The sequence below is a fragment of the Engraulis encrasicolus genome, chromosome 8 (assembly GCF_034702125.1).
Source record: "Engraulis encrasicolus isolate BLACKSEA-1 chromosome 8, IST_EnEncr_1.0, whole genome shotgun sequence".
Taxonomy (NCBI): domain Eukaryota; kingdom Metazoa; phylum Chordata; class Actinopteri; order Clupeiformes; family Engraulidae; genus Engraulis; species Engraulis encrasicolus.
In genome coordinates this window covers 29576710-29604421 of record NC_085864.1, presented here as the reverse complement: position 1 = coordinate 29604421, position 27712 = coordinate 29576710, and the positions used below count along the sequence as shown (strand labels likewise).

Sequence of the window (27712 nt, the reverse complement as noted above, 5' to 3'; positions counted from 1 at the left end):
CTGATTTTATTTTCATGATTGGGAATACAAATGATAGGATACAGACAATAAAAAATATACCTCAAATATCAGTTTGTCGGTACTGTAAAACTTCAGACCCATGAATGACAAATAAACAATTTGTGAAATTTTATGATGACATGTTACAATTATAGTAGCTCATAACTTAAGTCTGTGTTTTTAATGTATACTTAGTCTAACTAAAGTTCATCTTTTTTTATTTATTTTTTGGTCTTTCTGACTTTATTTATGATAGGACAGTGAAGGTGGTGACAGGAAGCGAGTGGGGAGAGAGACGGGGAAGGGCCGACAAAGGACCAGGCCGTGAATCGAACCCGGGCCAGCCGCATGGCAGACGAGTGCCCCACCGTTTGGCCACGGCAGGGCCTCTGGTGCTTCTTTTCACTGAGTCTTTGCCTTGGCCTGGTTCTTCTGCTGGACCTTGTGACGCACAACGGCCACGGTGGTGAAGAAGTTCCCCGTGAAGAGGACCAGGAAGCACAGGCCACACGTAAACACCTTAAACAACAACAACACAACTCATGGTGAACACATGCAGGGTGCGATTTGTACGGGGGAATGGGGGGATTGTCCTCCCTACTGTTTTTGATATCTCCGCTTTTTATACACAATTTTCACACTTTAACGTAATTCCATTGATATTACTTAAAATCTGAAACATATCCCCCTTTTGTTTTCCGACAAATCCGCACCCTGAACACACGTATCCCTCTCTATCAGCATTATTTCAACAGAAGGGAAATCAGTCTTTGACTCCTCTTGAAGTTCTCTGAGTAATCAGTCAGGGAACTGATGACATTTCTGTGAAGATCAAACTCAGTATAAATCATTTCAAAATGACAAAATCCATTCTAATTACGTTCCCATATGGCTGGAAACAGGCAGTCACAAGCAGACACAACCTCTCCCTGTATTTCAATCTCCACACTGTATACTGCTGTCTGTCATCTGTTGTCAGATAATTTGTTCAGGGTTGATCACAGGGTTGCAGGTTCGAATCTCACCCTTACCTCTGCCTACACCTCCATCCATGGCTGAAGTGCCCTTGAGCAAGGCTCCTTACCCCACATTTCTCAAGGGACTGTAACCCTGTAATATCTGTAAGCCGCTCACTTTGGATAAAAAAGTGTCAGCAAAGTGTAATGTAATGTAATAAATCTTACTTTGTCTACATGTAAAGCCTGCATTGCGGCTACGCAACCATTCTCGCATACTCAAGCATTCTTGTGTCTGCTTACACATTTGGACAGAGGCCTCGCATATCACAACATATGATATTGATCTCCCAGATTTTAAATATCCATCAGTAATTAGGGTGGCCAGACGTCCGTCTTCAGGGCGGACCGCCTGTCTTTTCAGTGCCTTGTCTGGCGTCCGGCACAGCATTATGTCGGACACCTGGTTGATTAAAATGCATTAAAATGCATAAAATTGCATCTAAGAAACACAATTCTTCTTGGGGGACGACCCCCAAACCACCCTTCCAAATATATGTGCGCCTTTTTACTGTCGCGGAGATGGTCACCGATGTAATGCAGATAGTCAGAGTTATATTTTCCATGCAGTTTATCCATACAAGGCACAGTGTGGATTGTCCACACATCTTGACTGTTGTTTTCAAGAGTAAGCTTAACTCACCTGCCACTCTACACACTCTGGAAGGTTAGACATGCGGTAAAGGGAGATTCCATTGAAGAGCTGCCAGAACTGCAGTGGGAAGACGTGAATATAAGAGCATTTAACAATGGACAGTAACATGGGTATTTATTATAGATGGGTGTAATAACATAGGTAATAATAGTAATGGATAGCTAACGGGGTATTTTCATGTAATTGTGAATGACCTATCAAAGAAATATCCAACAAAAGATTTTAAAAATCTGAACACTTACATGACCAAAGAAGAGGAATGGGAGCAGAAATGTCAAACCCCTCCACATCCACGATTGGAAACCCTCTAAAAAACAACAAAATATATTTCTTAGATCGATAGTATATTTGTATGTATGGAGGCGTATGTATGTATATGTGGGCCCTGCTGTGGCCAAACAGTAGGGCACTCAAACACTTTCGATTTTCTTTTGCCTTAAGACATGTACAAGTTTTTATCTTTTACCTGACATGTTTCGACGGTGTTAGTTCCGTCCTCATCAGAGGGTCACTGTGATGTTGATAAGTGACGTGCTTTAAAGGGACACTGTGTGAGATTTTTAGTTGTTTATTTCCAGAATTCATGCTGCCCATTCACTAATTTGACCTTTTTCATGAATACTTACCACCAGCATCAAATTCTAAGTATTCATTATGACGGGAAAAATTGCACTTTTCATACATGAAAAGGGGGATCTTCTCCTTGGTCCGCCATTTTGAATTTCCAAAAATAGCCATTTTTAGCTGCAAAAAATACTGTACTTGAACCATACTAGAAAATATGTGTTTATTACTGAGTAAACTTTCATGTAAAGATCAAATTTGGCAATAGGCAGCCCAGTTTCAATGAGCAGCATAGTTGCAGTACCTTTTTTGACCATTTCCTGCACAATGTCCCTTTAAAATCAGCTGAACATGTCAGGTAAAAGATAAAGACTTTTACATGTAAGAAAATCAGAAGTGTTTAAGTTAAACAGTTAGACATAATGAACCTAATACATGTTAGGGCATGCGTCTACCATGCGGCTGACCCAGGTTCAACTCCCGGCCCGGGTCCTTTGCCGGCCCTTCCCCGTCTCTCTCTCTCCCCACTCACTTGCAGTCACCACCTTCACTGTCCTATCATAAAATAGAGTCATCAAAAAAATGTATGTATATGTGTATGTAGTATGGAGGCATGTACATAGGTCTGTGTGTCCCCTAGCTTGCCTATATATCTGTGACCGTGACTGTTTGTTACTGTGGTCCCAGGCTCAATATGTTGTTTGTCTAATGGTGGTTTATGCTCCACATGCATGGCACTAATGTGCAATAGTCCAGTGATGTTACATGTCTTGTCCTTCTTTAAACAAGTCTTGTTCAGGGATGCAAAATGAATTTCAGTGAAAACTGATGGTAAAGTCAGAGATTCTAAGAGTATTATCTAGTCTCTCTGGTAAAGTGATATCGTATTGTATCGGATCGGATCTTTAGTTTCATAGTATGATAATATATGAAGATACAGTATAAAGTCCAGCCTCATTTTTGCTGTAGTTTAAAATATAAGATAAGCTATAAGCAAACAGATTTCTCCAGGCTTTGACAATGGCTTGAGGAATTTGAAGCATGTCACATAGTTCCAAGGTATTCCATGTGGAGGGTTGTGCATATAGTCCATACTGAGAGAAGCATCCGGAGACAGTTTATATACTACTGAAATTGACAGGGTGTGACCATACCCACTGTTAAGTCCAAATTGTGTCTCTCTCCAAGAGCCTTCAGTCTGTAGAGACAGCCACTTTGATAGTAGTACTGAAGCAGTTGAAGAAAGCCTGGAGTTGGGGAAAAAACACAGATGTAATTGTAAATGTTTAACAGTCAGCTGTGGATAGTCTGTCTTTTTTTATTGTTGGTGATGATCAATGAGGAGGAAGTGTGTCTCATTGTCTGGTGTGACTCTGTTTACTTTGATAGATTGAGTAGGCCAGGAACTGGTTCCTAAACATCTGGTACAGCATTCCATCAGGCCTAAAAGAAATGGAAGAGATGAGTCAGGAGAAGTGGAGAAAAGTGCAAAAGTGAAAAGTGCTTGAGCAAAAACACTGAAATCTATACAACTCCCAATGTGCACAGTGACTGGCACTGCATCTCATGTGGCCTTTCCTCCTTGGTATGTGTAAATGAGGGGCATTCAATTTTACCAGTACAGTGTATTCTTTTCAGTGGAACCCAGCACCAGTCATACTGTATGTATCCAAAATCACTTGCAATAGAGAACACAAACAAACTGCATACAAAATAGAGCAGAGTACACAATCTAATGTGCCTTGTAACCTACTGAGTAAAGCATAAATGCATACCATATACCATAACGGTAGCGCAGGAAAGTGCCCAAACTTCCTGTGATCCCACTCGCAGATAATTGAAGTGACCCAGGTTAGATACGTACATATCCACGACCCAGGCTTTCAAAACAGAGCATTTTACTTTAAAAACACACACAGGTGAGAAACATGAACTCACCACGTCAGCATGACTCCAGAGAGGAAGGTGGAGATGTAGTGATGAACCACCCACCACCCTTTGATCCTACAAAAGACAAATAAAGATTTTGAAAGAGATTAGACCTACAGCCTGACTAGACTTGATGTGTGGATATACTGAATTTTGTTATAGTCATTTCAGAGATTTCAGTAATAAGTAAGTACTTTCATCAAGAGTTTGTGATCTCACCTAGACCCATTTCTGATCAGGACGCTCTCTCTTATGGTGAGTGTGCAGTAGAACCACACCAACAGGAAGTTCAAGACTGCATCGACAAATCTTAAAATAATAGAGTCAAGCGTTAACTCCTTTGCAGAGAGCCTATGTAATAACCACCAGTTGCCACCAAAATTGTAATGGCTAAGTGGTAATCCGATACTTAACCCTTGTAAGGTGTTTGTGTTTTTGTTACATGGAAGAATATAGAAAAATAGGCATATAGAAAAATATTTTTTAAAGGAAAAAAATCATAGCTCATGTTCACACTCACACTCATGTTCCCTTCATCCTGCTATGTGAATTGCTGTGTGTACTGTATATGTTTTTGAGAGTGAGAGATACAGAGAGAGAAAGATCAGGAGACAGTGAAGAAAGTGTGTAAACTCAATCCCAGCTCTCGATTGAGCCACTAGTGCTCTTCTTGCGCAAGGTTGCAACATTTATGCACAACTGGAGGACCGAACAATATCCACACGACTTTTCCCACATTATTCACCCTCTGCCTTGTGATCAGTATTGTATCAAAGAGTTTAGAAAATATTCATCTACTGTATAAGCCCCCCAAAATGATACAGGTCAAAAAGACCCAGGAGCACCTCCTGTGTAATAGTGTGTGTGTGTGTGTGTGTGTGTGTGTGTGTGTGTGTGTGTGTGTGTGTGTGTGTGTGTGTGTGTGTGTGTGTGTGTGTGTGTGTGTGTGTGTGTGTGTGTGTGTGTTTGTGTGTGTGTGTGTGTGTGCGGAGGGAATAGGATAATAACTCATAACTGAATAACTGCGTGAAAGGATAATAACTGATAATAACTGGTAATAGTGTGTATGTGTGTGTGTGTGTGTGTGTGTGCGTGTGTGTGTGTGTGTGTGTGTGTGTGTGTGTGTGTGTGTGTGTGTGTGTGTGTGTGTGTGTGTGTGTGTGTGTGTGTGTGTGTGTGTGTGTGTGTGTGTGTGTGTGCATGCGTACGTGTGAATAGGATAATAGGATAGGATAGGATAATAACTCATATAACTGAATAACTGTGTGAAAGGATAATAACTGATACTATTTTTCTCAAGCAAAAAAACTGAAAACGGGTCAAAATGACCCGAACACCTTACAAGGGTTAAGGCTCCGCATAGCGGGCCAAGCTGCACAAAGAGGCTACGCACTATATAATAAGTATATTCCACAAAGTGAATGTACCTGTAGCTGAAGAAAAAACACAAAGACGCAAGTATCAGCAAGACAACAGTCACTTTGAGCTTGAATTTCTCATACTCGTCCTTGTAAGCTGTCCTAGAGGGTACAAAGGAGACACATGGCAGACAGTGATGGGCAGGCATGGATATCATGTGATGCAGACTTAAGCGTTTGGTCTGCCATAATTAATGACTATTAATGCATGCACATAACACCAAAAACTTAACTATTGCAAAAGGCACACGTTCCAACGTAATGTGATTAAACAGTAATGTTTTTGAAAGTACTTACTTGGACTTTTTACTCAGAAGGTTTACGTTCACACTGCCCAGGACCAGATTGAGGTATATCCTGAATTGAAAAATAAGAAGAAATATAACGGCAAAACGGTTCAGTAATGTCTAATCTTTCAAATGAAGGATATAAAAATGAAGAGAGAAACTAATACTCTATACCCATTCTTCTTCGGTAAAAAAGCTTCCATTTCATGGAATGTATTAGGCCATTCTCGTAGCTGTGAAGAGATGCCATCCAGGGATTTTCCCTCTTCATCTGATATGCCCTTTCTGCATCTGAAAATAAGATGGATAGCTATACCTAAAAACTATCATGCAAGTGTGTATGCATTTGTGCCAAACAACTTTCACATTACTGGTCATGATTAACTAAACAGGCTAACCAGAAGACTTGCGTTAAATTCCGTTCCACTGATTCAATATTTTTTTCTCTTGACAAACTAACAATGTCAACTTTTCACAAGTTAAGTGATGTAAGGGGTTGTTGGGAGTACCAGTGTGTGTGTGTGTGTGTGTGTGTGTGTGTGTGTGTGTGTGTGTGTGTGTGTGTGTGTGTGTGTGTGTGTGTGTGTGTAACAGGAATGGTAAGAGAGACAGATAGGCCGACTGACAGATATTTTTTTTACTGCAGGTACAATATATTGATGATATGCGTCTGTGTCTGCAATACTCACTTGCGCAATGAACCAGACAAATCTTTTAGATTCTTTCTCTGATGAGTGATAGAAGATGCAAAGCTCTTCTGTAACTTTGATATTTCATCAAGTTTCAGCAGATACAACCTGTGGGTCTCCTAAATGTAACAGAATACGCTTTTATGTGCAATAAATCCAAATGCAATACATGTGTTTCACATTCATCAAAGCAAAGTAGCAAAGGCAGATGTAAGTAATTCTACCACCTGGGTACATTCTCATGTGTAATTCAAAACAAACACAGCGTCTTTACAAAATAGTTAATATTGTGACAGTGAATCTCTCAAGTCTTTCACACAAAGGAATAATGGATACTCAAGACACACTTATTTAAAATCTTACCTGAAGTGAGACAAATTCCTTCTCTAAGGCCTCCCACTCTTTCAGTACACCAGGAAGACCAGTTGACATCTTGAGAGTTGCCTAACTGTGCCTTAAATTATCAAAGTAAACCAGCGTGTGCTACAAAATTGTCTGTACGAGAGCTACAATATGCACATGGCAATTGTGCATGAAGCTGTCGAGGAGTTTCTGGTCTGTGTGAACCAGATCTTGCAAGATCTTGCAAAGTCTTTGGACTTTGCCCAGGGATGGCAATAAACTTGACTGTCGCAAGAGGGATCACCCCATGCACACAAGCCACTTGCTCTTGTGCATCGCCAAGCTTTTCCATTTTTGGTTCAATTTGATAATCCGCTAAACACTGGCATTGACCTTTTAGGCGTGTTCCTCGTGACTCAATATTACCTGTGATTAGCATTTGACCTACTAAGTTCAAGGCCCATCCCATGCCATGTATGTCATAATGCTATCAGCTGTAATACAGACATAAGGCCTAGTCTATAGTGAAACATGCATTGTTTTCCCACTATGTTAGTAGTTTGTAATGTCTTATGTCAGGGACATTATTTCATAATTCCTTGGGGCATATGGAATACTGCATGTCAATCTACAGTAGGGGAAATAATATTCTGTTCAGGATAAATGACCATTCAGATGACATTCATAGCATAAAAGTGTCCTCCTAATTAAAATTACATTCCAAGACAAATGTCCTGTAGGCTCTGATACTCTACACCAAAGATCCACTTTAAGATAACCCACTGCCTCTTCTTATCAGTAGGCCTACTTGAACTTTAATTTTGCTATGATCAACTCAGACAGAATTTAATAAGAGATCAAGTCAATGAGAGGTCAATGTCTGACTGACATCATCCAGAGTTGAAATGTCTCATTACCCCTGAGCGTTTAATTTCACGGCACAACATGTCCCATCTAGAGAGCATGCGCGCGAGAGATCAATATTTGGCCAACCAATGGTGTTTTACGCACGCACAGATGTGGGGTGGGAATAGCTGGTCTAGACCTACACTGTCAAAGATGAGGGGATGTTGGACTTATGCACCGAATGATCAGTTGGGAAGGAGCGTGTCGGTCTTCGTGGACGCTAGTTTGCATATTCAGGTTCGTTGTTGCATTGTAGTTACAGTAGATTAGTCGTTAATATCTGGCAAGAAAAAGCGCAATGCAATGTTTACATAATAGCATACCACAGCTGCTAGCCTGCTAAGCGCCGGTCTATGAATGACAGGAGCCATATTTTTCAGGACCAAACATTGCCAAAGAAATTTAAATGGTCGATGGTGTTAGGGGTTCTTGCTTTAATTAGTTAGCCAGTTTGTTCAGCTGTGCGCCTTTTCATTTGTCCTCACCAGCTGTTGTTCCATAACCTACCGTTGGCTAGCTTGAAAGCTAACTTCACTGTCTGTAACAGTTCATATCTAACTGGTGTTATGACAAGAACGTTAGCAATGTACTATACATTTTATAACAGCATTGTCACATTTCTGCAGTGGTGATTGAAGAGTTTTGAGATGAGCGCCGCTGTTTACGTCTTGTCCACGGTGACGGGGTATGTGCTGACCTCTGCACTACTGCTGAAATGTCCAGGTCTGTTGCACCGGCGAAAGCAGGGGGCATTCCGGAGCAGGCATATCTCTCACCGAGGAGGTAAGTGGTGGTGATGATGAAGGAAGAGTTGAAGAGAAGCTCTTACTTTCCACAGAAATAGCGCAATATAGTTGCAGAAATGCATACTGCATAACTGCTGCATATCATCTGTTACCGACAATTGACAGATACATGAACTACACTATGAACAGTCCACTGTTGTGCTGGTTGTAATGGTGTGGTACTGACAGCTACTTCTGTGGCAAATCAATCATTGGTAATTGATGTTTTTGAACAAGAAAGTGTAATATAGGATTAAGTTGAATATTTCCATTAATTTGAAGCACACCTGCTGTATCCATAGTCTAATGTTTCAATATAAATTTGCCCTTACACAAAGTCGGGGTGCATCTGTCCAAGATGAGCATGAAAGCACTTGGCGTCTTATTGTGGTATGTGACATTAATGGTTAAATCTACCTTCCCTATATGGAGGCTGATTGCAACATTGTGTGGGGAAAAGTGGGTTGGATTGAAGTCATCCAGGGATAAAATTAGAACTCCTGAGGTGAACTTTGGCACAGCGATTGACCGAGCAGGCCTTTGCAAAAAATGCTAATGTACCCTGCGACATGTTCATGAGCATACTACAGTGTATGTACACTACAGTCAGGGCCACCGACAGCTTTGGCAGGGCCCAGGACAAAGAAGCCTGAAAGAGCCCCCGGCCCAAGTATACAATGTAATGAGGACTCTGGGCCCCCTCTCTCCCTCGGCCTGGGACAAATGTCCCCTTTGTCCCCCCCTGTCAGTACCCCTGTGTACAGTAAATATGCTGAAAGGCATCAGTACACTTTATTCACTGTGTACTGTAGGTCTTATTGCTCAGATCAGATTACTTGCGTGTTGTTTTATGTACTGATTATTTGTGACCGTGTGATTGCAAGTACTCGCAGAAAGGGCAACAAAAATCAGCGTCTTGGTCTTGCTGAAGTCCTTTTGCATGTTTTACTCTTCGCTATATAACAATAGTCAACAATATAATAACATTACATCGGGTTTGTGATTACAGGAGCTGGAGAGAATTTGGAGAACACAATGGCAGCCTTCAAGCAGTGAGTGTCACATGTTTTCTGCTGTCCTTTATTTTTGCATGTGCAACATATTAGTCTCTAGTATGTTAGAATGATGCTTGCCATGGAACATTCCCTTAATTTCCTTTGGGATCAATGTATCTCTACTACTTCGTGTAGGCAGATCTCATACGTGGTGACTTATATACTGAATCAGTGTTGAATCAGCATGAATCAGCATCAGTGTTGGTATCAGATTGTATTTACACTCATGACTGTGGTCATCATTACTGAAACATTGATGACAGATTATATTACACTTTAATGACAATTGCAAGCAGACACTTTAATTTGTGTGTTTTTTGCCATGTTTTAAATTATTTGTGTTCTCACATTGCTAAACTGCCTTTTATACAGCTTCTTCTGATATCTTTAGGGTTGTGTACTGTACCTTTACTGTGACGGTGATGGAGGGTAGCCTGTAGCCTCTCTGTGGGCCTATATCCTTAAGTCACCTACTACACTACACACACACACACGCACACACACACACAGACACACACACACACACACACACACACACACACTCACACAATCCAGAATTATTTAAGTCTTTGCCTTCCCCTTGACCTCCCTCTGCTCTGCCTCTGTTAATCCCTCCTCCTCTTCCTCCTCCTCCCTCCTCCTCCTCCTCCTCTTCCCTCTTCCTCCTCCTCCCCCTCCCTCCTCCTCCTCCTCCTCCCTCCTCCTCCTCCTCCCTCTCCCCCTCCTCCTCCCCCCTCTCCTCCTCCTCCCTCTTCCTCCTCCTCCCTCTTCCTCCACCTCCTCCTCCTCCTCATCTTCATCCTCCTCTTCCTCCTCCTCCTCCTCCTCCTCCTCTTACTCGTCGTCCTCCTCCTCCTCTTACTCGTCGTCCTCCTCCTCCTCCAGTGCGGTGCAGCTGGGCACGGACATGTTGGAGCTGGACTGTCACCTTACCAAGGACGAGCAGGTGGTGGTCTTGCACGACAACAACCTCGTGAGGTGCACGGGAGTCGGTGTTGACATCTCCGACGTGGCCTACGCTGTGAGTACCAATACTACTGCATGACCGACTGACCGACTGGCATTACATTACATACATTTGGCAGACACTTTTATCTAAAGCAGCTTATAGGCCCTACCGTGGATGATATGGTAGGGCACTCGTCTACTACACGGCTTACCTGGGTTCGATTCCCGTTCCGGGTCCTTTGCCGGCCCTTCCCCGTCTCTCTCTCCCAACTCACTTCCTGTCTCTGCTTCACTGTCCTGTCTCAGAAAAAAACAATTAAGGCTTGTACCCAAGTAAAAAAAAAGTGTACTTAATATATACTTAATAAGTACGTTTTATTGTATTTAAAGTGTACTTCAAAAGTGTGTATTTAAAGAATGTTATTTTGGGACAACTTATAGTATACTTAAATGTACTTGAAATATAATTAAGTAGAGCTTAAACACATTTTAAGTTGACTTTTTTGTACTAAAATTAAACTTTGTATAAGTGTACTTAATATACTAAAAATATATTTAACTTTAAGTACATTATAAGTATACTAACCAAGTCACTTTAAAATGTGTTTAATGTTTACTTTAGCATGCGGATAAGTGCATTTTAAGTACATTAGAAATCTATTTTAACGTCATGAGAAAGTACTTTATAGTATACTGCAGAAGTACATACTTAAGTTGTGTTATTTTGGGACAACTTATAGTATACTTAAATACACTTGAAATATAATTAAGTAGAGCTTAATCACATTTTAAGTTGACTTTTTTGTACTAAAATCAAACTTTGTACAAGTGTACTTAATATACTAAAAATATATTTAACTTTAAGTACATTATAAGTATACTAACCAAGTCACTTTAAAATGTGTTTAATGTGAACTTTAGCATGCGGATAAGCGCATTTTAAGTACATTAGAAATCTATTTCAATGTCATGAGAAAGTACTTTATAGTGTACTGCAGAAGTACATACTTAAGTTGTGTTATTTTGGGACAACTTATAGTATACTTAAATACACTTGAAATATAATTAAGTAGAGCTTAATCACATTTTAAGTTGACTTTTTTGTACTAAAATCAAACTTTGTACAAGTGTACTTAATATACTAAAAACATACTTACTTTAAGTACATTTCAAATATATTCACAAAAATCGCTTTAAGTACATTTTAAGTGTATTATTCTAAATGTATTTTAAGTATACTACAAGTAGATTTTACTTTAAGCACACTTTAAATATATTTCAAAAGTATATGAAAAAAACATCAATGTAATCTCTAATTACTCTTTTCCATTGTACATTGTCTTGTTCACAATCATCAGCCATTCACATGAACCTTCCTTTCACCTTCACTTCAGACAACAACCACTGCCTCAACCAGGATTCGAACCCACAATTCACTGAACCACAGACCTGCACTCTAACCACTAGACCACAACTACCTGTTCTATAACAGGCACAATTACGTTCTTGAAGTGATAGTCTTGAGTAGTACACTTTAAGTATACTTTTATATACTTAATTATAATACTTAGAAATCATTGGTGGTGGTATGCTTTTATCGAATTAAAGACACTTTTACATGTTTAATTTGTGCACCAAAAAGTACACTTAAAGTGCACTTAATACACTAATAACACAACTTAAGTACAGACTTCAGTATTGTGCTTAAAAGTTTAATAGGTAAGGCCTTACATGCCTTTTTAAGATCTGTTTGTGCTATGGTGATATGGTGTTTTTACCATGAAAATACATTAACAAAATGGAAGGTGGAAGGTTATTTAATGTTACAAAGCATAATGAATAAATAAGCCTAGGTTAAAATACACTAAAATGATGGTTTAAAAAAGTACCCAGGTGAAAAAAGTGTACTTAATATACTTAATAAGTATGTATTTTTGTATTTAAAATATACTTCAAAAGTGTGTATTTAAAGAATGTTATTTTGGGACAACTTATAGTATACTTAAATACACTTGAAATATAATTAAGTAGAGCTTTAACACATTTTAAGTTGACTTTTTGGTACTAAAAATCAAACTTTGTACAAGTGTACTTAATATACTAAAATCATACTTAACTTTAAGTACGTTTCAAATATTCTTTCTAATACCAAACTTTAGCACATTACTTTTAAAATACAAATACACTTAAAATACACTTAAATATACTACACTAACAGTATGTTTTCAAATACAACACTTAAGCACATTACTTTAAAAATACAAATACACTTAAAATACACTTGAAGTGGTTCAAGACAACAAGAAAAATAACATAAAATCTTTATAAGTGAGTACATTTCATTAAAGACAATTAATATTAGTGTCAAAAAGGCAATATAGTAAGTATGCAAAAAAAATATGCATATTTGTAAAGGTCGTAAAATAAAGTTTAGGTATATATAACTGATAATGTATATTTTCTAACACTATGTTTGAGTACATTTTTTAAGAACAAAGTTTAATACATTAAACTAGCAGTACATTTTCTAATACCATACATTACTATAATGGTGTGCTGTGTATGATTTGTTTTAGTTTATTTCCAAAATTCATGCTGGAAAAAGGGGAGTCATTCATCATCATCATAAATTGAGGTTCTTGTCCATGTTCCAGATATAGAATTTTTTTGCTAGGAAAATGACTGTACTTTGGCCAGTAATTAGTTTATTTATTTTGTAAATATAGTTACAATACATTTAAATACACAACACTAATAGTGTATTTTCTAAAAACAATCTTTAGCACATTACTTTAAAAATACAAATGTACTTAAAATACATTTAAATACAATACACTAATAGTGTATTTTATAACACTACACTTTAACACATTACTTTTAAAATATAAATGTACTTAAAATAGACTTAAAATAGAATATACTATTAGTATATTTAACAATACCACACTTAAGCACATTACTTTAAAAATACAAATGTATTTACAATACATTTAAATACAATACACTAATAGTGTATTTTTTAATAAAACACTTTAGCACATTACTTTTAAAATACATATGTACTTAAAATAGACTTTAAATAGAATATACTAATAGTATATTTAACAATACCACACTTTAGCACATTACTTTAAAAATACAAATGTATTTACAATACATTTAAATACAATACACTAATAGTGTATTTTTTAATACTACACTTTAACACATTACTTTTAAAATACAAATGTACTTAAAATAGACTTAAAATTGAATATACTAAAAGTATATTTAACAGTACCACACTTAAGCACATTACTTTAAAAATACAAATGTACTTACAATACATTTAAATACAATACACTAATAGTGTATTTTATAATACTACATTTAAGTACATAACTTTTAAAATACAAAGATACTTAAAATACACTTAAAATATAATACACTAATAGTATACTTTATAATGCTACACTTTAGCCCATTACTTTTAAAATACAAAGATACTTAAAATACACTTAAAATATAATACACTAATAGTATATTTAACAATACCACACTTTAGCACATTACTTTAAAAATACAAATGTATTTACAATACATTTAAATACAATACACTAATAGTGTATTTTATAATACTACACGTTAACACATTACTTTTAAAATACAAATGTATTTTAAATAGACTTAAAATTGAATATACTACTAGTATAATTAACAATACCACACTTAAGCCCATTACTTTTAAAATACAAATGTACTTAAAATATATTTAAATACAATACAATTATAGTGTATTTCATAACACTACACTTAAGTACATGACTTTTAAAATACAATTGTACTAACAATACATTTAAATACAATACACTAATAGTGTATTTTATAATACTACACTTAAGTACATAACTTTTAAAATACAAAGATACTTAAAATACACTTAAAATATAATACACTAACAGTATACTGTATAATGCTACACTTTAGCACATTACTTTTAAAATACAAATGTACTTAAATAGACTTAAAATACAATATACTAATAGTATATTTGACAATACTACACTTTAGCACATTACTTTTAAAATACAAATGTACTTACAATACATTTAAATACAATACATTAATAGTGTACTTTATAATACTACACTTAAGTACATAACTTTTAAAATGCAAAGATACTTAAAATACACTTAAAGTATAATACACTAATAGTATACTTTATAATGCTACACTTTAGCACATTACTTTTAAAATACAAATGTACTTACAATACATTTAAAATATAATACACTAATAGTATATTTGACAATACTACACTTAGCACATTACTTTTAAAATACAAATATACTTAAAATACATTTAAAGTACAATACACTAACAGTATATTTTATAAAACTATATTTAAGTACATAACTTTAATAATACAAATTATTTTAAAATATATTTAAAATACACTTAACTATAAGTATATTTTTAAATACCATACTTAAGTACTGTACTTGATAAGTAGAGTGTACTTAAAATATACTTTCAGAAAATTAAATATATTTAAAGTACACTTAAGTACACATTTTTTTGACCTGGGTAGAGCCCCCAAAAATACTTAAAAAAAAAACAAAAAAACAAAGTGCCTTACAATCATCGCATACAACACTTGCAGATACAAAGTGCACAGGAAATATACTGTACAGAGCAATACGTGCAAATGCCAAGTAGGGTAAGGGGTTAGTGTCCTTGTGGCAGATGCCCTGGCTCTCACTATCTCACTATCCAGCAGTTGCCACCAGGATTCACACCCTCGCTGGCGCCACTGGGGGCCCCCCTCCTGACATTTTGTGGGCTGAATAACCTCTGTGGTCTACTACAGTACATGGAAAATTGGCACTCACATACTGTGTGTGTGTGTCTGTGTCTGTGTCTGTGTGTCTGTCTTTTTTCTACACAGGATCTCCCTCCCTACCTGTGCAGACTTGGTGTTACTTTTCAGAAAGGTAAGTTAATCATTCATTGTAGAGAGATTGGTGAACTTCTATTAGGTTCTATTAGGCTGAATAGCAATATTTAGGCATGAGGTGTGCCCCAGTAAGTGATTATGTATGGAATAGCGGCCGACGAGGTGTCCCGATATCAAGGGAAATAATGGACGAGGCGGAGCGTTTTAACAGCCCGACGGCGCAGCCAAGTCCATTTTCCCTTGATATCGGGACACCTCGAAGGCCACTATTCCACTTATCACCCGGTTACCAGCATTTCAATATTTCCGATAATATGACTCAGCTATGCCGTCGGGCTGTTAAAACGCTCCGCCTCGTCCATTATTTCCCTTGATATCGGGACACCTCGTCGGCCGTTATTCCATACGTGACATAACCAGTCAAACTATAAAGGATATATTTTCTGACATGCATTACACTGACGTGGACGTGGCATTTGGTGCATGTTTTTTACTGCATGACATACTGTGACAGTACTAACTAAGTGGTCCGCACACCGGGTATGCGGTGAGGAAGATCTCACTGATGGATAGAAACACTGCCATTAGTAAAGTGAAATACAGTTTATATTTTTGGAGCTTATACCCAGTGTGCGGACTAGGGATGCAAATTATCGATTAATTCATTAATCATTAGTTGATAGTGTTATCGAAAAAAACCTACTAAATCTATTTTTTTTAATTAAAAATTGAGATAAAATACCACATTTAAATAAATTATTTAATCCAAAGGTGATTTAAATATTCCCACTATTCACACCCCTCTTCACACACACTCTTCACATGCCCATTTCACCTGGGTCTCTTGTCAGTTGAATTGTCGATTAATTGCGATTAATGTTTTTTAATCGATTAATGCAATGATCGATTAAAGTCGATTAATCGATTAATCGTTTGCATCCCTAGTGCGGACCACTTCATCACACTGTCTACCACTTTTGTCTGGCATCTTGATCATTGTTTTGTGGATGTGTGCGCACTCCAACCTCCAAATAACATAGTATATCTCTACAATGAGAAGCAGAGTTCCCACTGCAGTGTATTGTGATGAGGTCCTATGTGTGAATATTGTGTGTTTCCAATAGAGTGCTACTGTGAGGGGGGTGATGATAAGCGTATCCCTCTGCTGAGAGAGGTCTTCGAGAACTTCCCCACCACGCCCGTCAACATCGACATCAAAGTGAACAACGACACACTCATCAAAAAGGTGTGCTTTAAAGGAACACTGGGTAACTTTTTCACCCATCATATAAAACATTTCCAAGATAGCTTTAGTAGTTCTTAGATTTAGCAGTTCTTTAGTTGTGGCCACTTCAGAATATGCTTTGCCGCACTCCGTAGTTATAACTGCACTAAGTAAGCACATGTCTCTCTCTGTCTGTAGTTTTCCATGAGTGAAAATTCTGCTTCCATCTATAAAATTGCATCTCAACAGGGGGGGGTACAGCCCCCCAGGGGCGTTGGAGAGCTCTAGGGGGGCGTTGAGAAGGATACAGCTGAGAGGGGGTGGTGCTTAGTTGCCATTGGGGGGCATTAGTCCATTTAATTTTATAATACTAAGGGGGGCGTTGTCAGTCTTATGATGTCAAGGGGGTGTTGGGAGGCTTTTCTTCCAAAAAAGATTGAGAACTACTGATCTATAAGGTAACTAAAGTGGAAAAGCTGGAAAAGCTGGACTCATTTAACCCTTTATAGGGCAAGTGACTATATTTGATAACTTCCGATTGCACACCTATCACAAATGCCCATGCCATGCCTCTCTACAAGGGTGTACTGTACAGTTTAGCCAAGTGGGTTATATCAAATTAATCAGGCTTTCAGGCAGATGGTGACATCTTGACATTTGACCAATCAGCAGTGGCCTGGAGCCTGTTTTCACTCGGGAGCTGAAATTTGGTTGCCCTATAAAGGGTTAACCCTGGAAAACACAGCCACTGTTATAAAATAGCTGCTACCAAAATGACAATGACCAAGTCGTGATGTCTTACCAAAGGCCATGTGTGCACACGGTCATAGTGGTGACTATTACACTACAAAGTGACTATTTCGGTGACTATACCATGTTTTACTGGTCAGGCGGTGCGCATTAAGGGGCTATCACCATGGCCTGTTACGCCCTTTCACTTTTTTTGAGAACAGCACGCAAAGACTTTCTGATGGACAAGATTTTTGTTGATCTGTTTCACTGGTCACTGCAGGTCTCAGAGCTGGTGGTCCAATACGAACGGGAGCAGCTGACAGTCTGGGGAAACTCCAACAACACTATTGTCAAGAAATGCTACAACGAGGTAAGGAACCTTTGCACGGGTGAGGCATAAATGCAATTTTGTTGTGTGCAGTGTTCACTTGTGTGCTGTTGAGCGCTGTGTCACAATGACAATGTTAGTTGGAGTTTCCCAATTGGGCTTTCACTGCACTTTCAGAACCCCAAAGTCTGTCAGGTAACTTGTATTTGTTTCAGGCCCGGAGACAAGTATGCAAGTATGAGCTGGCTGAGGAGCTGGTGTGTGGTGAAGGAGTTGCTCTTGACTCTTGATACTGCTAGGGCACAGACTGACATGTCTTAACTAGGAGGAAAAGCCACGGGTGTGGCGGTAAATAATACAATAGCACACTCTACCTCTTCATTCATGGCTGCAAGCAACCCTTGAGGAAGGCATTTAAATTGTTTAAGTCAAGTCACGTCAAGTGTCAACTTAATTGTCAGAAATCTATGTATAAGGGTTAGCACACACACACACACACACACACACACACACACACACACACACACACACACACACACACACACACACACACACACACACACACACACACACACACACACACACACACACATGCAGTAAAAAAACACTAGCATACTGATACAGACATGTATGATGAATGCACACGTGCACACACACACACACACACACACACACACACACACACACACACACACACACACACACACACACACACACACACACACACACACACACAGATCATACAGGTAATGTGAAGTAGTGTATGCTGTTTGCAAGGTGCAAAGTGCTAAGTGCAAATGACATGGTGAAAGAAATGTTCATGGAATGTTCTCCAGTGACCTTGGAATGTTCATGTGGTTTTGTTCACTGTATTGATGAGTCTGATCTGATCGCTTGTGGAAAGAAGCTGTTTACCAGTCTGCTTGTGGGGCGGCCATGAAAGAACTGCCAGCGCTGACAGGCGTTATAGGAGAAAACTGTACAGGCGTCAACAGGCGCTATGGGAGCCAAAGGGTTAACGTTTACCACTGCTTCTGCTTCTGGTTTTGTGAGTTCTTAATTATGAGGGAAGCTATGGGTGGGGGAGTAAATAACACTGCTTTCTCTTACACCCTAATTAATGGCCTCAGCAAACCTTGAGCAGGGCATCTAACCACACACTGACAGTGTTGCCAGATTGGGCTGTTTCCCGCCCAATTGGGTTGCTTAGGATGGCCGTGTGCGGGTAAAAATGGCATTTTGCACACAAAAAAAACGCCCAATTTTTGCCATAGAAATCAATAGAATTGGGCGGGATTTTGTGCTTCTAGGCGGGTTTTGAGCATTTTTTGGGCTAAAAATCATCAGACTCATCTGGCAACCCTGCACACTGCTCTTCTACATATGCATTCTATCTGCTGTATGTCTCTGTCACTGTAAGTTGGTCTGGAAGGTAGTGTCATCCTTAATGTGCCTCGTGAAGCACAATGAACTGCCTCTGTGTATGATACGTGTAAGTCTTTTTTCAGAAAGTGCGCTTAACTCCAAACAGCAAAGTTCATATGTAGTAGAAACTCTCGGTTGTAATTCTTGTATTTTGTTCTAATGGGTTAGCATGATAGACAGACGTTGAAGAATGCTTAGGCCGAAACGTCTGTCTCTCATGCTCTCATGCACTGTAATAAAACACAAGAATTACACACGAGAGTGCGGCTTTTCTACTAAACATGAAATATGCAAGAAATAAACTTGCCTTGCCTGAATCTGAATGTGATGTTTTGTTCTCTCCTGGTGTTCTCTCCTGGTTCTGGCCTGTAGAACCCGCAGATCCCGTTGCTGTTCAGCATGCCCAGGGTTCTGCTGCTGGTGGGCCTGTTCTACACGGGCCTCCTGCCCTTCGTCCCCCTCAAGGAACAGTTCCTGGAGATCCCCATGCCCTCCATCGTCACCAAGTGAGCAACACACTTCACTTTCCCACACAACCATAGACATCAGGGGAATTTTCCCTGAAGGTTTTAGCTATAATGGCCGGACTTTTTGGTGCTGGAACCAGTGGTGTAGTCTATGTAGAACGCAGGTATACGGAGTATACCCACTTCTAAATTTTAGGGGCTTCAGTTCACTTAAAATTGATTCATCCATTATTTAGAATAGCATAAATATATACAGTATTATATACCCACTTCAAAATATGCTCGAATATACAGTATACCCACTTCAAAAAGGTAGACTACACCACTGTCTGGAACACATTTTTTTCCTCAACCAAGGAACTTAACTGGATGGTGGTTGACCTGCCTTCAAGCTCCAAGAAGAATCCAGTTGCTTACAGAGGTGTAAAAACGTAAAAGTAAAAATAAAAACAAAAACAAAAACAGTTTCCACAGGTAACTTATTTGAGTAACCAGTAGACCTGTGTACTTGGCTTACGGTCAGCTGACTTTGCACTGGTTGGATGAAGTTTGCGGTGGGTCTTTGTCAGGTTTTTAGTGGTTTTCAGTAAAATGTTCTATCTCATTAGGTACGATTAGGTAAATGGTGTAACAGCTATGCAATATCACGTGCTAGTGTTGTACTTACACCATGAATTTACTTTTATTTTTACTTCTGCTTATAACTAGTTATATATGCATGTAAAGATGACCTGAATGAATGAGAATCTTCACAGAGAATAGTGGATCTTAAATCAATGCACCCACAATCACCTACTTCTGTAACAGCACCTCTGGCTTGCATCATGCACTCACAGATATAAATGTGCTGTATGTCTGCAAATACAGGCATCAGCTCAAACCAAAAGGATATCAAGCATGACTTCTGAACTTTTCACCTCTTAGCCTTGTTTAACAAACATGTAAACCCTGTTGGGATCAGTAGCTCTTCTGCGGTCAATACAAAGTGGCAAAGTTCACAAGAGTGTGAAATATCTACCGAGGGCAGCTGGTGATTGAAACTTGAAACCTTAGGAATGCACTCCCTCCATCTACCAAATTGTCGGGGTCAAACATGGGGAATAATACAAATGTATAAAACAAATGATTATGGACTGGAGTGATTTTGAACGTGGATGAACCAGTAAACATTGAGTTCTAAAAATGGTTTTAATTGTCAAGGTGACACCTCAAAAATGGTCCATAAATATAACTGCACTTTTAGAATAGTTTTCTTAATTTATCGACATCAGGGCAGGGTTAACTCTAGTTACAATGAGTGCTTTATATGCAGTTCAGTATCCCGAATATTAAACCTATCTCGGTTATGATCATATTCAGGATATGGTGTTTATTCTTGGCCGTTATAGAATTCTCTTCAAATGCGTGTAGCCTGGATACCAGCAACAGCGTTCTATGGGAAGCCCCTGTATTTGGGGTAAGGTGTTTACATGCGTCAGTACCCTGACTTCTGTTGGAATACTCCACATAGTTGGGGGCGCAGTGGCGCACCGCACAAAGCCCCCCACATTTGGGCTTGCATGCCCATGGGGACCCCGGTTCAAGTCGGACCGGGGTCATTTCCCGGCCCTCCCCCGTCTCTCTCTCCCAATAATTTCCTGCCTGTTCTCCACTGTCCTATAATAATAAAGGTCGGAAGGCCACAAAAATACTTTTGCCTTTATTTGACAGGACAGTCGAAGATGGTGACAGGAAGCAAATGGGACAGAGAGACAGGGGAGGATCGGGAAATGACCCCGGCCGGACTCGAACCGGGTTGGCCATGGTCTGGGCATGCAAGCCCAAATGTGGGGGGCGTAGCGCGCTGCGCCACAGCGCCCCAAAAATAATTTTAAAAAAAAGTAATACTCCACCTAGCATATCCCGATTTCTCAAAGTCCTGAATGAGGACTTATCCGCCATACTGAAGTAGGGAAAAGGTGTTTATATGTTCAAACGCAAATTCGGGATACTTAATATTCCGATCATATTTTCGATACTAAACTGCATGTAAACGCACCCAGTATCACTTTAAGTAAATTGTACCTTTACTCACCCACAGACTGAGAGACCCTTCCAGACTGACTAGAAGCCAGCGCGTGTACACTTGGCTCGCTGACACGTAAGTCATAAAGAGTGAACAAAACTGTAATTGTGTACTTCAAACAACCTACCTTAATGCCTGTCTTTTATCTTATTTGACTTGCACATTGAGAATCCATTTGTGTTGGTTGTTTTGCAGGTTGCTGATGAGAAAAGCACTATTCAACCACCTCACTGCCAGAGGAATCCAAGTAAGACTCCTCTCGTTCCCCCTTCCCTCATTTAGCTTAATTTCCTTCTTCTACACCAGGGGTCAGGAACCTTTTTGGTGGAGAGAGCCATAAACGCCAAATTTTTAAAAAGAAAATTTCACGAGAGCCATACCATTTTCAAAACACTGAATACAATTAAAAGCATGTATTTCAATTAAGCCCAACAATCTTAGAGTGTACTGTCAAGTTATTAATTTAATTGATAACATGTAAGTAGAGGGTTGCCAACTGTCAACATCATTATGGTGAGGGTCTGGGAGTCCTTCCCCCGAAAATTTAGTACTTCTAAGATGTAATTTCCTGCATTTTAACACATTTTAACGTCCCATGTCCCGTTTCAATTCAATATGGAACCTTTACTTTTATTTATAAATATAGGACCATTCCGTATTTCAAGGGATGGTTGGCAACCCTACATTAGTGAGAGCCATATACAGTTCCCAAAAGAGCCACATGTGGCTCTAGAGCCATAGGTTCCTGACCCCTGTTCTACACAGTAAAAATGCAGTGTTAATCCAATACTTCAGTTTTTCTCAATGGGGGCTCTACAGCCCCCCCCAGGGGGTGTTGGAGAGGCATAGGGGGGGGCGTTGACAAGGATACAGCTGAGAGGAGGCGGTGCTTAGTTGCCATTGGGGTGCAGTAGTCCATTGGCATTGAGCTGTTTATGATGAGGTCCTGGGGGCATTTGTTCAAAAAAAAATTGAGAACCGCTGCAATATTTAGAGAGTACTCCGGAACGAAATGCACTCTAGAAGGTGTTAAAGATGTTAATTGTCTTAGTGTTGATTTAACACTGCAAAATTAACTGTTTAGTTTAGTGGGAGCACTTAAGACGCTACTACTGCAATGCGAATCAGGACTTCGGGGAGGGGGTTGAGATTTAAACGCTTCCTTCAGGATTATGGTGCTTTAATGTCTGTTTTTTTCACAGACTGTTGCCTTTACATTAAAACAATGGCTACAAAAGAAGAGACACAAACAATAAAATGGCTCATAAACCTTACATAAACTAGAATTACTTCCTTAGATTACCATAGAAGTAAAGTGTGTGTTTTGCGGGTCTGTGCGTCAATACATTCTCTGTGTGTGGTTATGTGCGTCAGTACCGTATCTGTGTGGGTCTTGGTGTGTATGTGTATAATCAATGGGAACAAAGGCTACAAGCAGGACTTAACTTACTTCTCATCATAGTTTCAGCAGTTAAAAAGCGATGAAGGTTTCATTATTGTCTTGAATAATGGAATGAGTACATCTTAGTGAAGCTCTGTAGCAGTCTTGAAGTACTATAGAGTTGATTAAACACTTGTCTTAGAGGGTACACTAGGACCATACTGTATACACTGAGAACACAGAAGATGTTAAATCGTCTCTCTATGTGTTGAATTAACACTGCATGTTTTTACTGTGTTTGCAGTGTATTACTTGTAAATAAATTAAAGGAGATGGTGCACTCTGTTTCTTCTTACTGACCCATTGAAAAGAGTGTGCAGTGTGCTTTAATTTGTCTACATGAAGGCATGTTTTGACCAGCACCTCGTAAGGCTACTGATTTGCATTGGTTTTTCCTATTACAGAATTAAACCCTTTTGTGTAACTGACGTAAATGTAACTGACGTAAATGTAACTGACGTATCTGTACTCTGTAGCTGACGTTACTGTATCGGTCTCTCCCCCTCTGTGTCTGTGCACCTCAGGTGTATATCTGGGTGCTAAACGACGAGGAGGACTTCAGAAGGGCATTTGACCTCGGCGCCACCGGCATCATGACAGACTACCCCACCAAGCTGAAGGAGTATATTGAGAAGAACAGCATCAGATAAGACCTGCGACGAGCTGCATCTGCTGTATTGTGTTTGTCCTGCACAGCTGATTTGAAGGGTATTTGGTATGTCGGGAACGATTGATCACGAAGAAAGTGGCCTGAATGGACAGCAACGTGAGTTTTGTGAGTGGGTTTACCCGTACTTTGTTTTGCAGAAACAACCTCTTACCTATAACTGCCACTTAGGTTTTTTGTTTACCGTATGTCATACCAGTGCAGTTCATAGACATCTGTTATGTAACCATTGAACAGAAGTGAAAATCATATGCATTGTGGTGAAAATCATATATTGAAAATCATCGTTTTTGTTTAAGTTTTTGGGGGATTGTCACTTTACACACGGCTAGCAATAGATCAATCATTCCGAGGTATCTTCTGACGCACTGAAAAGACAAGAAAGGGCAGATTTTTTGTTTTGAATGACAACCATTTCTTCTTCAGATTATTTGCACCATATTGCATTTCTTTTATTGAGATGTGTTTATTTTCAATTTTGGCATAAGCAGCTGTGAAATTGTATGCCTTCTCCCCAACCTCTGTAACTCTGCCAAAACCTTTTCTTAAGTATTCTTAATTCTATGAAAAACTAAGGTAATGAGTGTTAGTGAGTCCTCTTAAAACCAATGAAATTTCAACTTAAAAGACAATGTATCAGTAAAGAAAATGTATAGATTCGACTTTTGCAGACAAAGTCTTGTTTCAGGACAAATGAATTCCGGTGCTATTTAGTGTGTACGGTATTTGAAACATGTCTGTGTGACATTTCAGGCATTTGCTCACCTGGCACCTTAAAACTGACGCGTGCTGCGCTCACTCAGAAATCCACTCTCTTCACTCTCAGATCCAGGCTCTTCATAGCTGCAATGAAGTCATAGATTCCATACAGTAAAACATATAAAGAAATCAGGGTGCAATATGTAATTTATATTTTCTGCACATATGGAGTTACTGTCATTTCACTGCAAGCTAGCCTAAGGCTAGGGTTGTATGTGACAAATAAATTACTCTTACTCTTTCTCTTACAAGTGCTCTAGGTAAAGGACTTGGAAGGCTTGTATTCTTCCAATCCGCACACATGATGCGTGTCACGAGCAGAAATCAGCAAGAATTATTTCAAGTCACACAACAGTGGCGAACACGCTATACCACCAGTCTTACTGTACACTCACGCCACAGGGCAATGCCACATATTAATACTGTGTGCGGCTGTCGGTCAGCACATACTATACCAGTGTCACTTCCAAAAGATTATATTTTTCTGTGTTTATATGCCTTGTGAATGATGCCACTGTTTTCTCCCCTGGAGGACTTTGGGTGATGTCTCATCTAGGGCTGCATCTGTGGGTGCATTCCAATATGCGACCTTGCGTGTCCTCCACTTGTACTTGTGGCCTCGTACCAGGAAGTAATACGTCATGATGACATCACCGACAACGGCATTATATTTCAATATCTCGCAAAAGCTCAATTGTAAAGTAATTTTCTCATTTGCAAACTTAGATGGTGAATGATGAATAGTCCCCCAAAAATTGTTGTGGCTAGGCTGACCGCGGGGGAAACTTAGTTGGTTTCTACACGGAGGCGGGGCATCAGCAAAACATGAGACCATTAGCTCAAGTGGAGGACACAAGGTCGCATATTGGAACGCACGCTGTGGCTGAATGTATTGTTGTAATAATGGCCATTACTTCCAGAGCGTTCTGTTTGACTGATGTTGTGTTTCTGAATGTGGCCATAAAAAAAAACCTACCACTGGGCTGTTTTGAATGGCAGTTTGCACAAGATTATTTGATGTTGTTGGTATGAGCAAGTATATTTGACAATTATGACAATGTTCTTTCGTTTTCATACATTTGTGCTGGCTGTGTATTGCGTATTATGCAGATTGTAAAAGTAATATGTCTCTGAGCTGTGATGGTCAAGGTTAAGTCATTATAATCAAGGATGATTTTTTTTTTTATGTATTATTTTGCATGGGTTTTGCCACAAGAAGGGCTGTAATGTCACTTTATTTCAATGTGTATGTGAAATGGCCTTTCCCTGTTTGGTTTTTTTTCTTCTTTTTTCAGTTTCAGCCCTGTTGTACCAGATTTTACAACAGTAGCTTGTCTAGACAGTCGATCTTGTTAAGAAAAATAAACAACCAAATGGGTGCATTTTCACTTGGACTAAACTTCACTTGGATCAGCGTTATGCAATATACAAATGGACTGCCGAGTAAAGTCATATTTTTTACATGTCAATTTAGATGTTTTCAGCCATGGGCATTGTGTGTGAACTCTTGTTTTTATGTCCTTTGCTGCCATTAGTGTTTTCTTTTTTCCATTAGAGATTTATATAATTATTACTTTCAGTGATTACTGTACATCTATGTATAATAAATTATTTTTAAATGATAACTATTTGGTGTGATCCTGTATTAGGCACTCCCAATGTTCTGCCATTTTTTTTCTTTAACGCAGCAATCAGTGAGTGAATGAGCAATTTCTTTTCGGTTTCAACAGAAGTGTTATGCTATTTATGTAACACACATTTACATCAGAAAAGATCCGAATGACTTTGGAAACAATGGTTGCATCTTTGCTGGCTATACAAAATGTTTATTTGCCTAATAGCCACAGATGATGTGGTCTACTACATAACTGAGACGCACAATGTGGTGCATTTGGTATTCTGCATTCCATTCCTCGTGGCAGTGGTTGTTTTGATATGTTGACATGGACAATTGAGTATTTGTCACACCAGAGGGCGCAATGCTCCATTCTGTAATGAAACTTGCCACTTAATGCCAAAACCCCATACTTTTCCACTGGCATTGGGACATCATCAACACAACTAAACCATTTGAGTTGAACTGAAATAATTTCAAAAGCTCGTAATACCGTGTGTTGTGATGCAAAAGACAGCACGGTTTAGCCTACATATCTTCAGTAAGCTACTACATCCGAAACCGTTATTTGGAGAGGTCAGGGTGAGATCTGTACCATAGTTGACGCATTCATCATCATAATAGAGTGGCACGCGTAATGACATCTCTCCAAATGCGGTTTTTAAGCAACCAGGCACTCCACTCTCCAAAATGTATGTATAATATGCACTGCTTTGTTATTGTATAAGATAATGTAACGCTTGTTTTGGTGTCTGCAGCTCACGTTCTCCTCAAAGTGAATCACAGCTGCAGGTAGATAGCAGTGAGCCCCGCTATTGGTGATTGGTGTCTCGCTTTGACCAATGAGCGCAATGTTGCTATGCGCTAACGTTTTATTGGTTGGTGGAAGCAGCTGTCACTTTGACTTCATGCGAAATACAGTGTGATTCTGCATGATTGCATCAAACTCGGTTGATACATCGCTCCTCAAAATACCACGTCTATCCCGACTTTCGAACGTGAATAAAGGACAATTACCATCAGACGGAATGCGACCGATTCGCCCTGCCTGAGTTCGTCCGGTATAAAGACGTGGTGCGACCACCCTGTGTATATTTTTCCTCTTCAAAGGTAATACCCGATTATAACTTTAAGTTGTTTTGCACGGAGCCCAGCAATCAACCGTTTCGTGAGTGCAGATTCTGCTTTGCTGCATCGTATGGACTTTGTGATTGAGTTGATTCGCTGGTGCGCTTGCAAAGACAGTAACGATATTTAGGTCGCGGAGCTGGCGGCAAAAATAGTTGATGCAAAGGGGCTGTTTGTTGGATCCATGGGATGGCGAAGTCCGCAGTGGGTCTGCTTGTTATTACACACCGTTACTAACGTAACGCGCGTGGCGTGATCTTGCGCCACCAGCAGCAGCAACAGGGAGACGCACCGTATCGCGCTGCGGATGGCGCATCAGCGCTTTTGTTT

General features: G+C 39.2%; 3 protein-coding genes across 3 annotated transcripts in view; 2 read left to right on the top strand and 1 right to left on the bottom strand.

Moving 5' to 3' along the window:
• On the bottom strand, positions 1–7212 carry tmem120ab (transmembrane protein 120Ab). Its single transcript, XM_063205436.1, has 12 exons — positions 6922–7212; positions 6559–6677; positions 6044–6160; positions 5880–5939; positions 5592–5684; positions 4384–4473; positions 4174–4239; positions 3617–3678; positions 3390–3482; positions 1914–1978; positions 1660–1728; positions 1–519 (listed from the first exon to the last, which is right to left on the bottom strand). Exons 1-12 carry the CDS (start codon positions 6988–6990, stop codon positions 403–405), a joined length of 1020 nt encoding a protein of 339 aa, XP_063061506.1. The 5' UTR covers positions 6991–7212; the 3' UTR covers positions 1–402.
• Positions 7213–7925: 713 nt separating this feature from the next.
• Positions 7926–26027, top strand: gdpd1 (glycerophosphodiester phosphodiesterase domain containing 1). Its single transcript, XM_063205438.1, has 11 exons — positions 7926–8043; positions 8433–8589; positions 9601–9643; positions 10532–10667; positions 15522–15567; positions 16655–16776; positions 17768–17857; positions 19613–19746; positions 21788–21847; positions 21968–22019; positions 23738–26027. The coding sequence occupies exons 2-11, from the start codon at positions 8454–8456 to the stop codon at positions 23861–23863; spliced, it is 945 nt and encodes a 314-aa protein (XP_063061508.1). The 5' UTR covers positions 7926–8043; positions 8433–8453; the 3' UTR covers positions 23864–26027.
• A 1233-nt stretch (positions 26028–27260) lies between these two features.
• The window catches only part of ypel2b (yippee-like 2b), a 22203-nt gene continuing 21751 nt past the window's right edge, over positions 27261–27712 (top strand). The window contains exon 1 of the mRNA XM_063204411.1: positions 27261–27364. The gene's annotated coding sequence lies outside the window, so the exon portion shown is untranslated. The remainder of the gene's footprint in view (positions 27365–27712) is intronic.

What these genes read in the sequence shown, in the direction of transcription:
- tmem120ab (XM_063205436.1), bottom strand. Translation starts at nt 6,990, where the DNA reads ATGTCAACTGGTCTTCCTGGTGTACTGAAAGAGTGGGAGGCCTTAGAG. An exon ending in CTTCTGAGTAAAAAGTCCAA is followed by an intron (nt 5,685 to 5,879) that starts GTAAGTACTTTC and finishes TGTACCCTCTAG; the next exon opens with GACAGCTTACAAGGACGAGT. An exon ending in CTGATCAGAAATGGGTCTAG is followed by an intron (nt 4,240 to 4,383) that starts GTGAGATCACAA and finishes TGTCTTTTGTAG; the next exon opens with GATCAAAGGGTGGTGGGTGG.
- gdpd1 (XM_063205438.1), top strand. Translation starts at nt 8,454, where the DNA reads ATGAGCGCCGCTGTTTACGTCTTGTCCACGGTGACGGGGTATGTGCTG. An exon ending in TGGTGTTACTTTTCAGAAAG is followed by an intron (nt 15,568 to 16,654) that starts GTAAGTTAATCA and finishes TGTTTCCAATAG; the next exon opens with AGTGCTACTGTGAGGGGGGT. An exon ending in TCAAGAAATGCTACAACGAG is followed by an intron (nt 17,858 to 19,612) that starts GTAAGGAACCTT and finishes TCTGGCCTGTAG; the next exon opens with AACCCGCAGATCCCGTTGCT.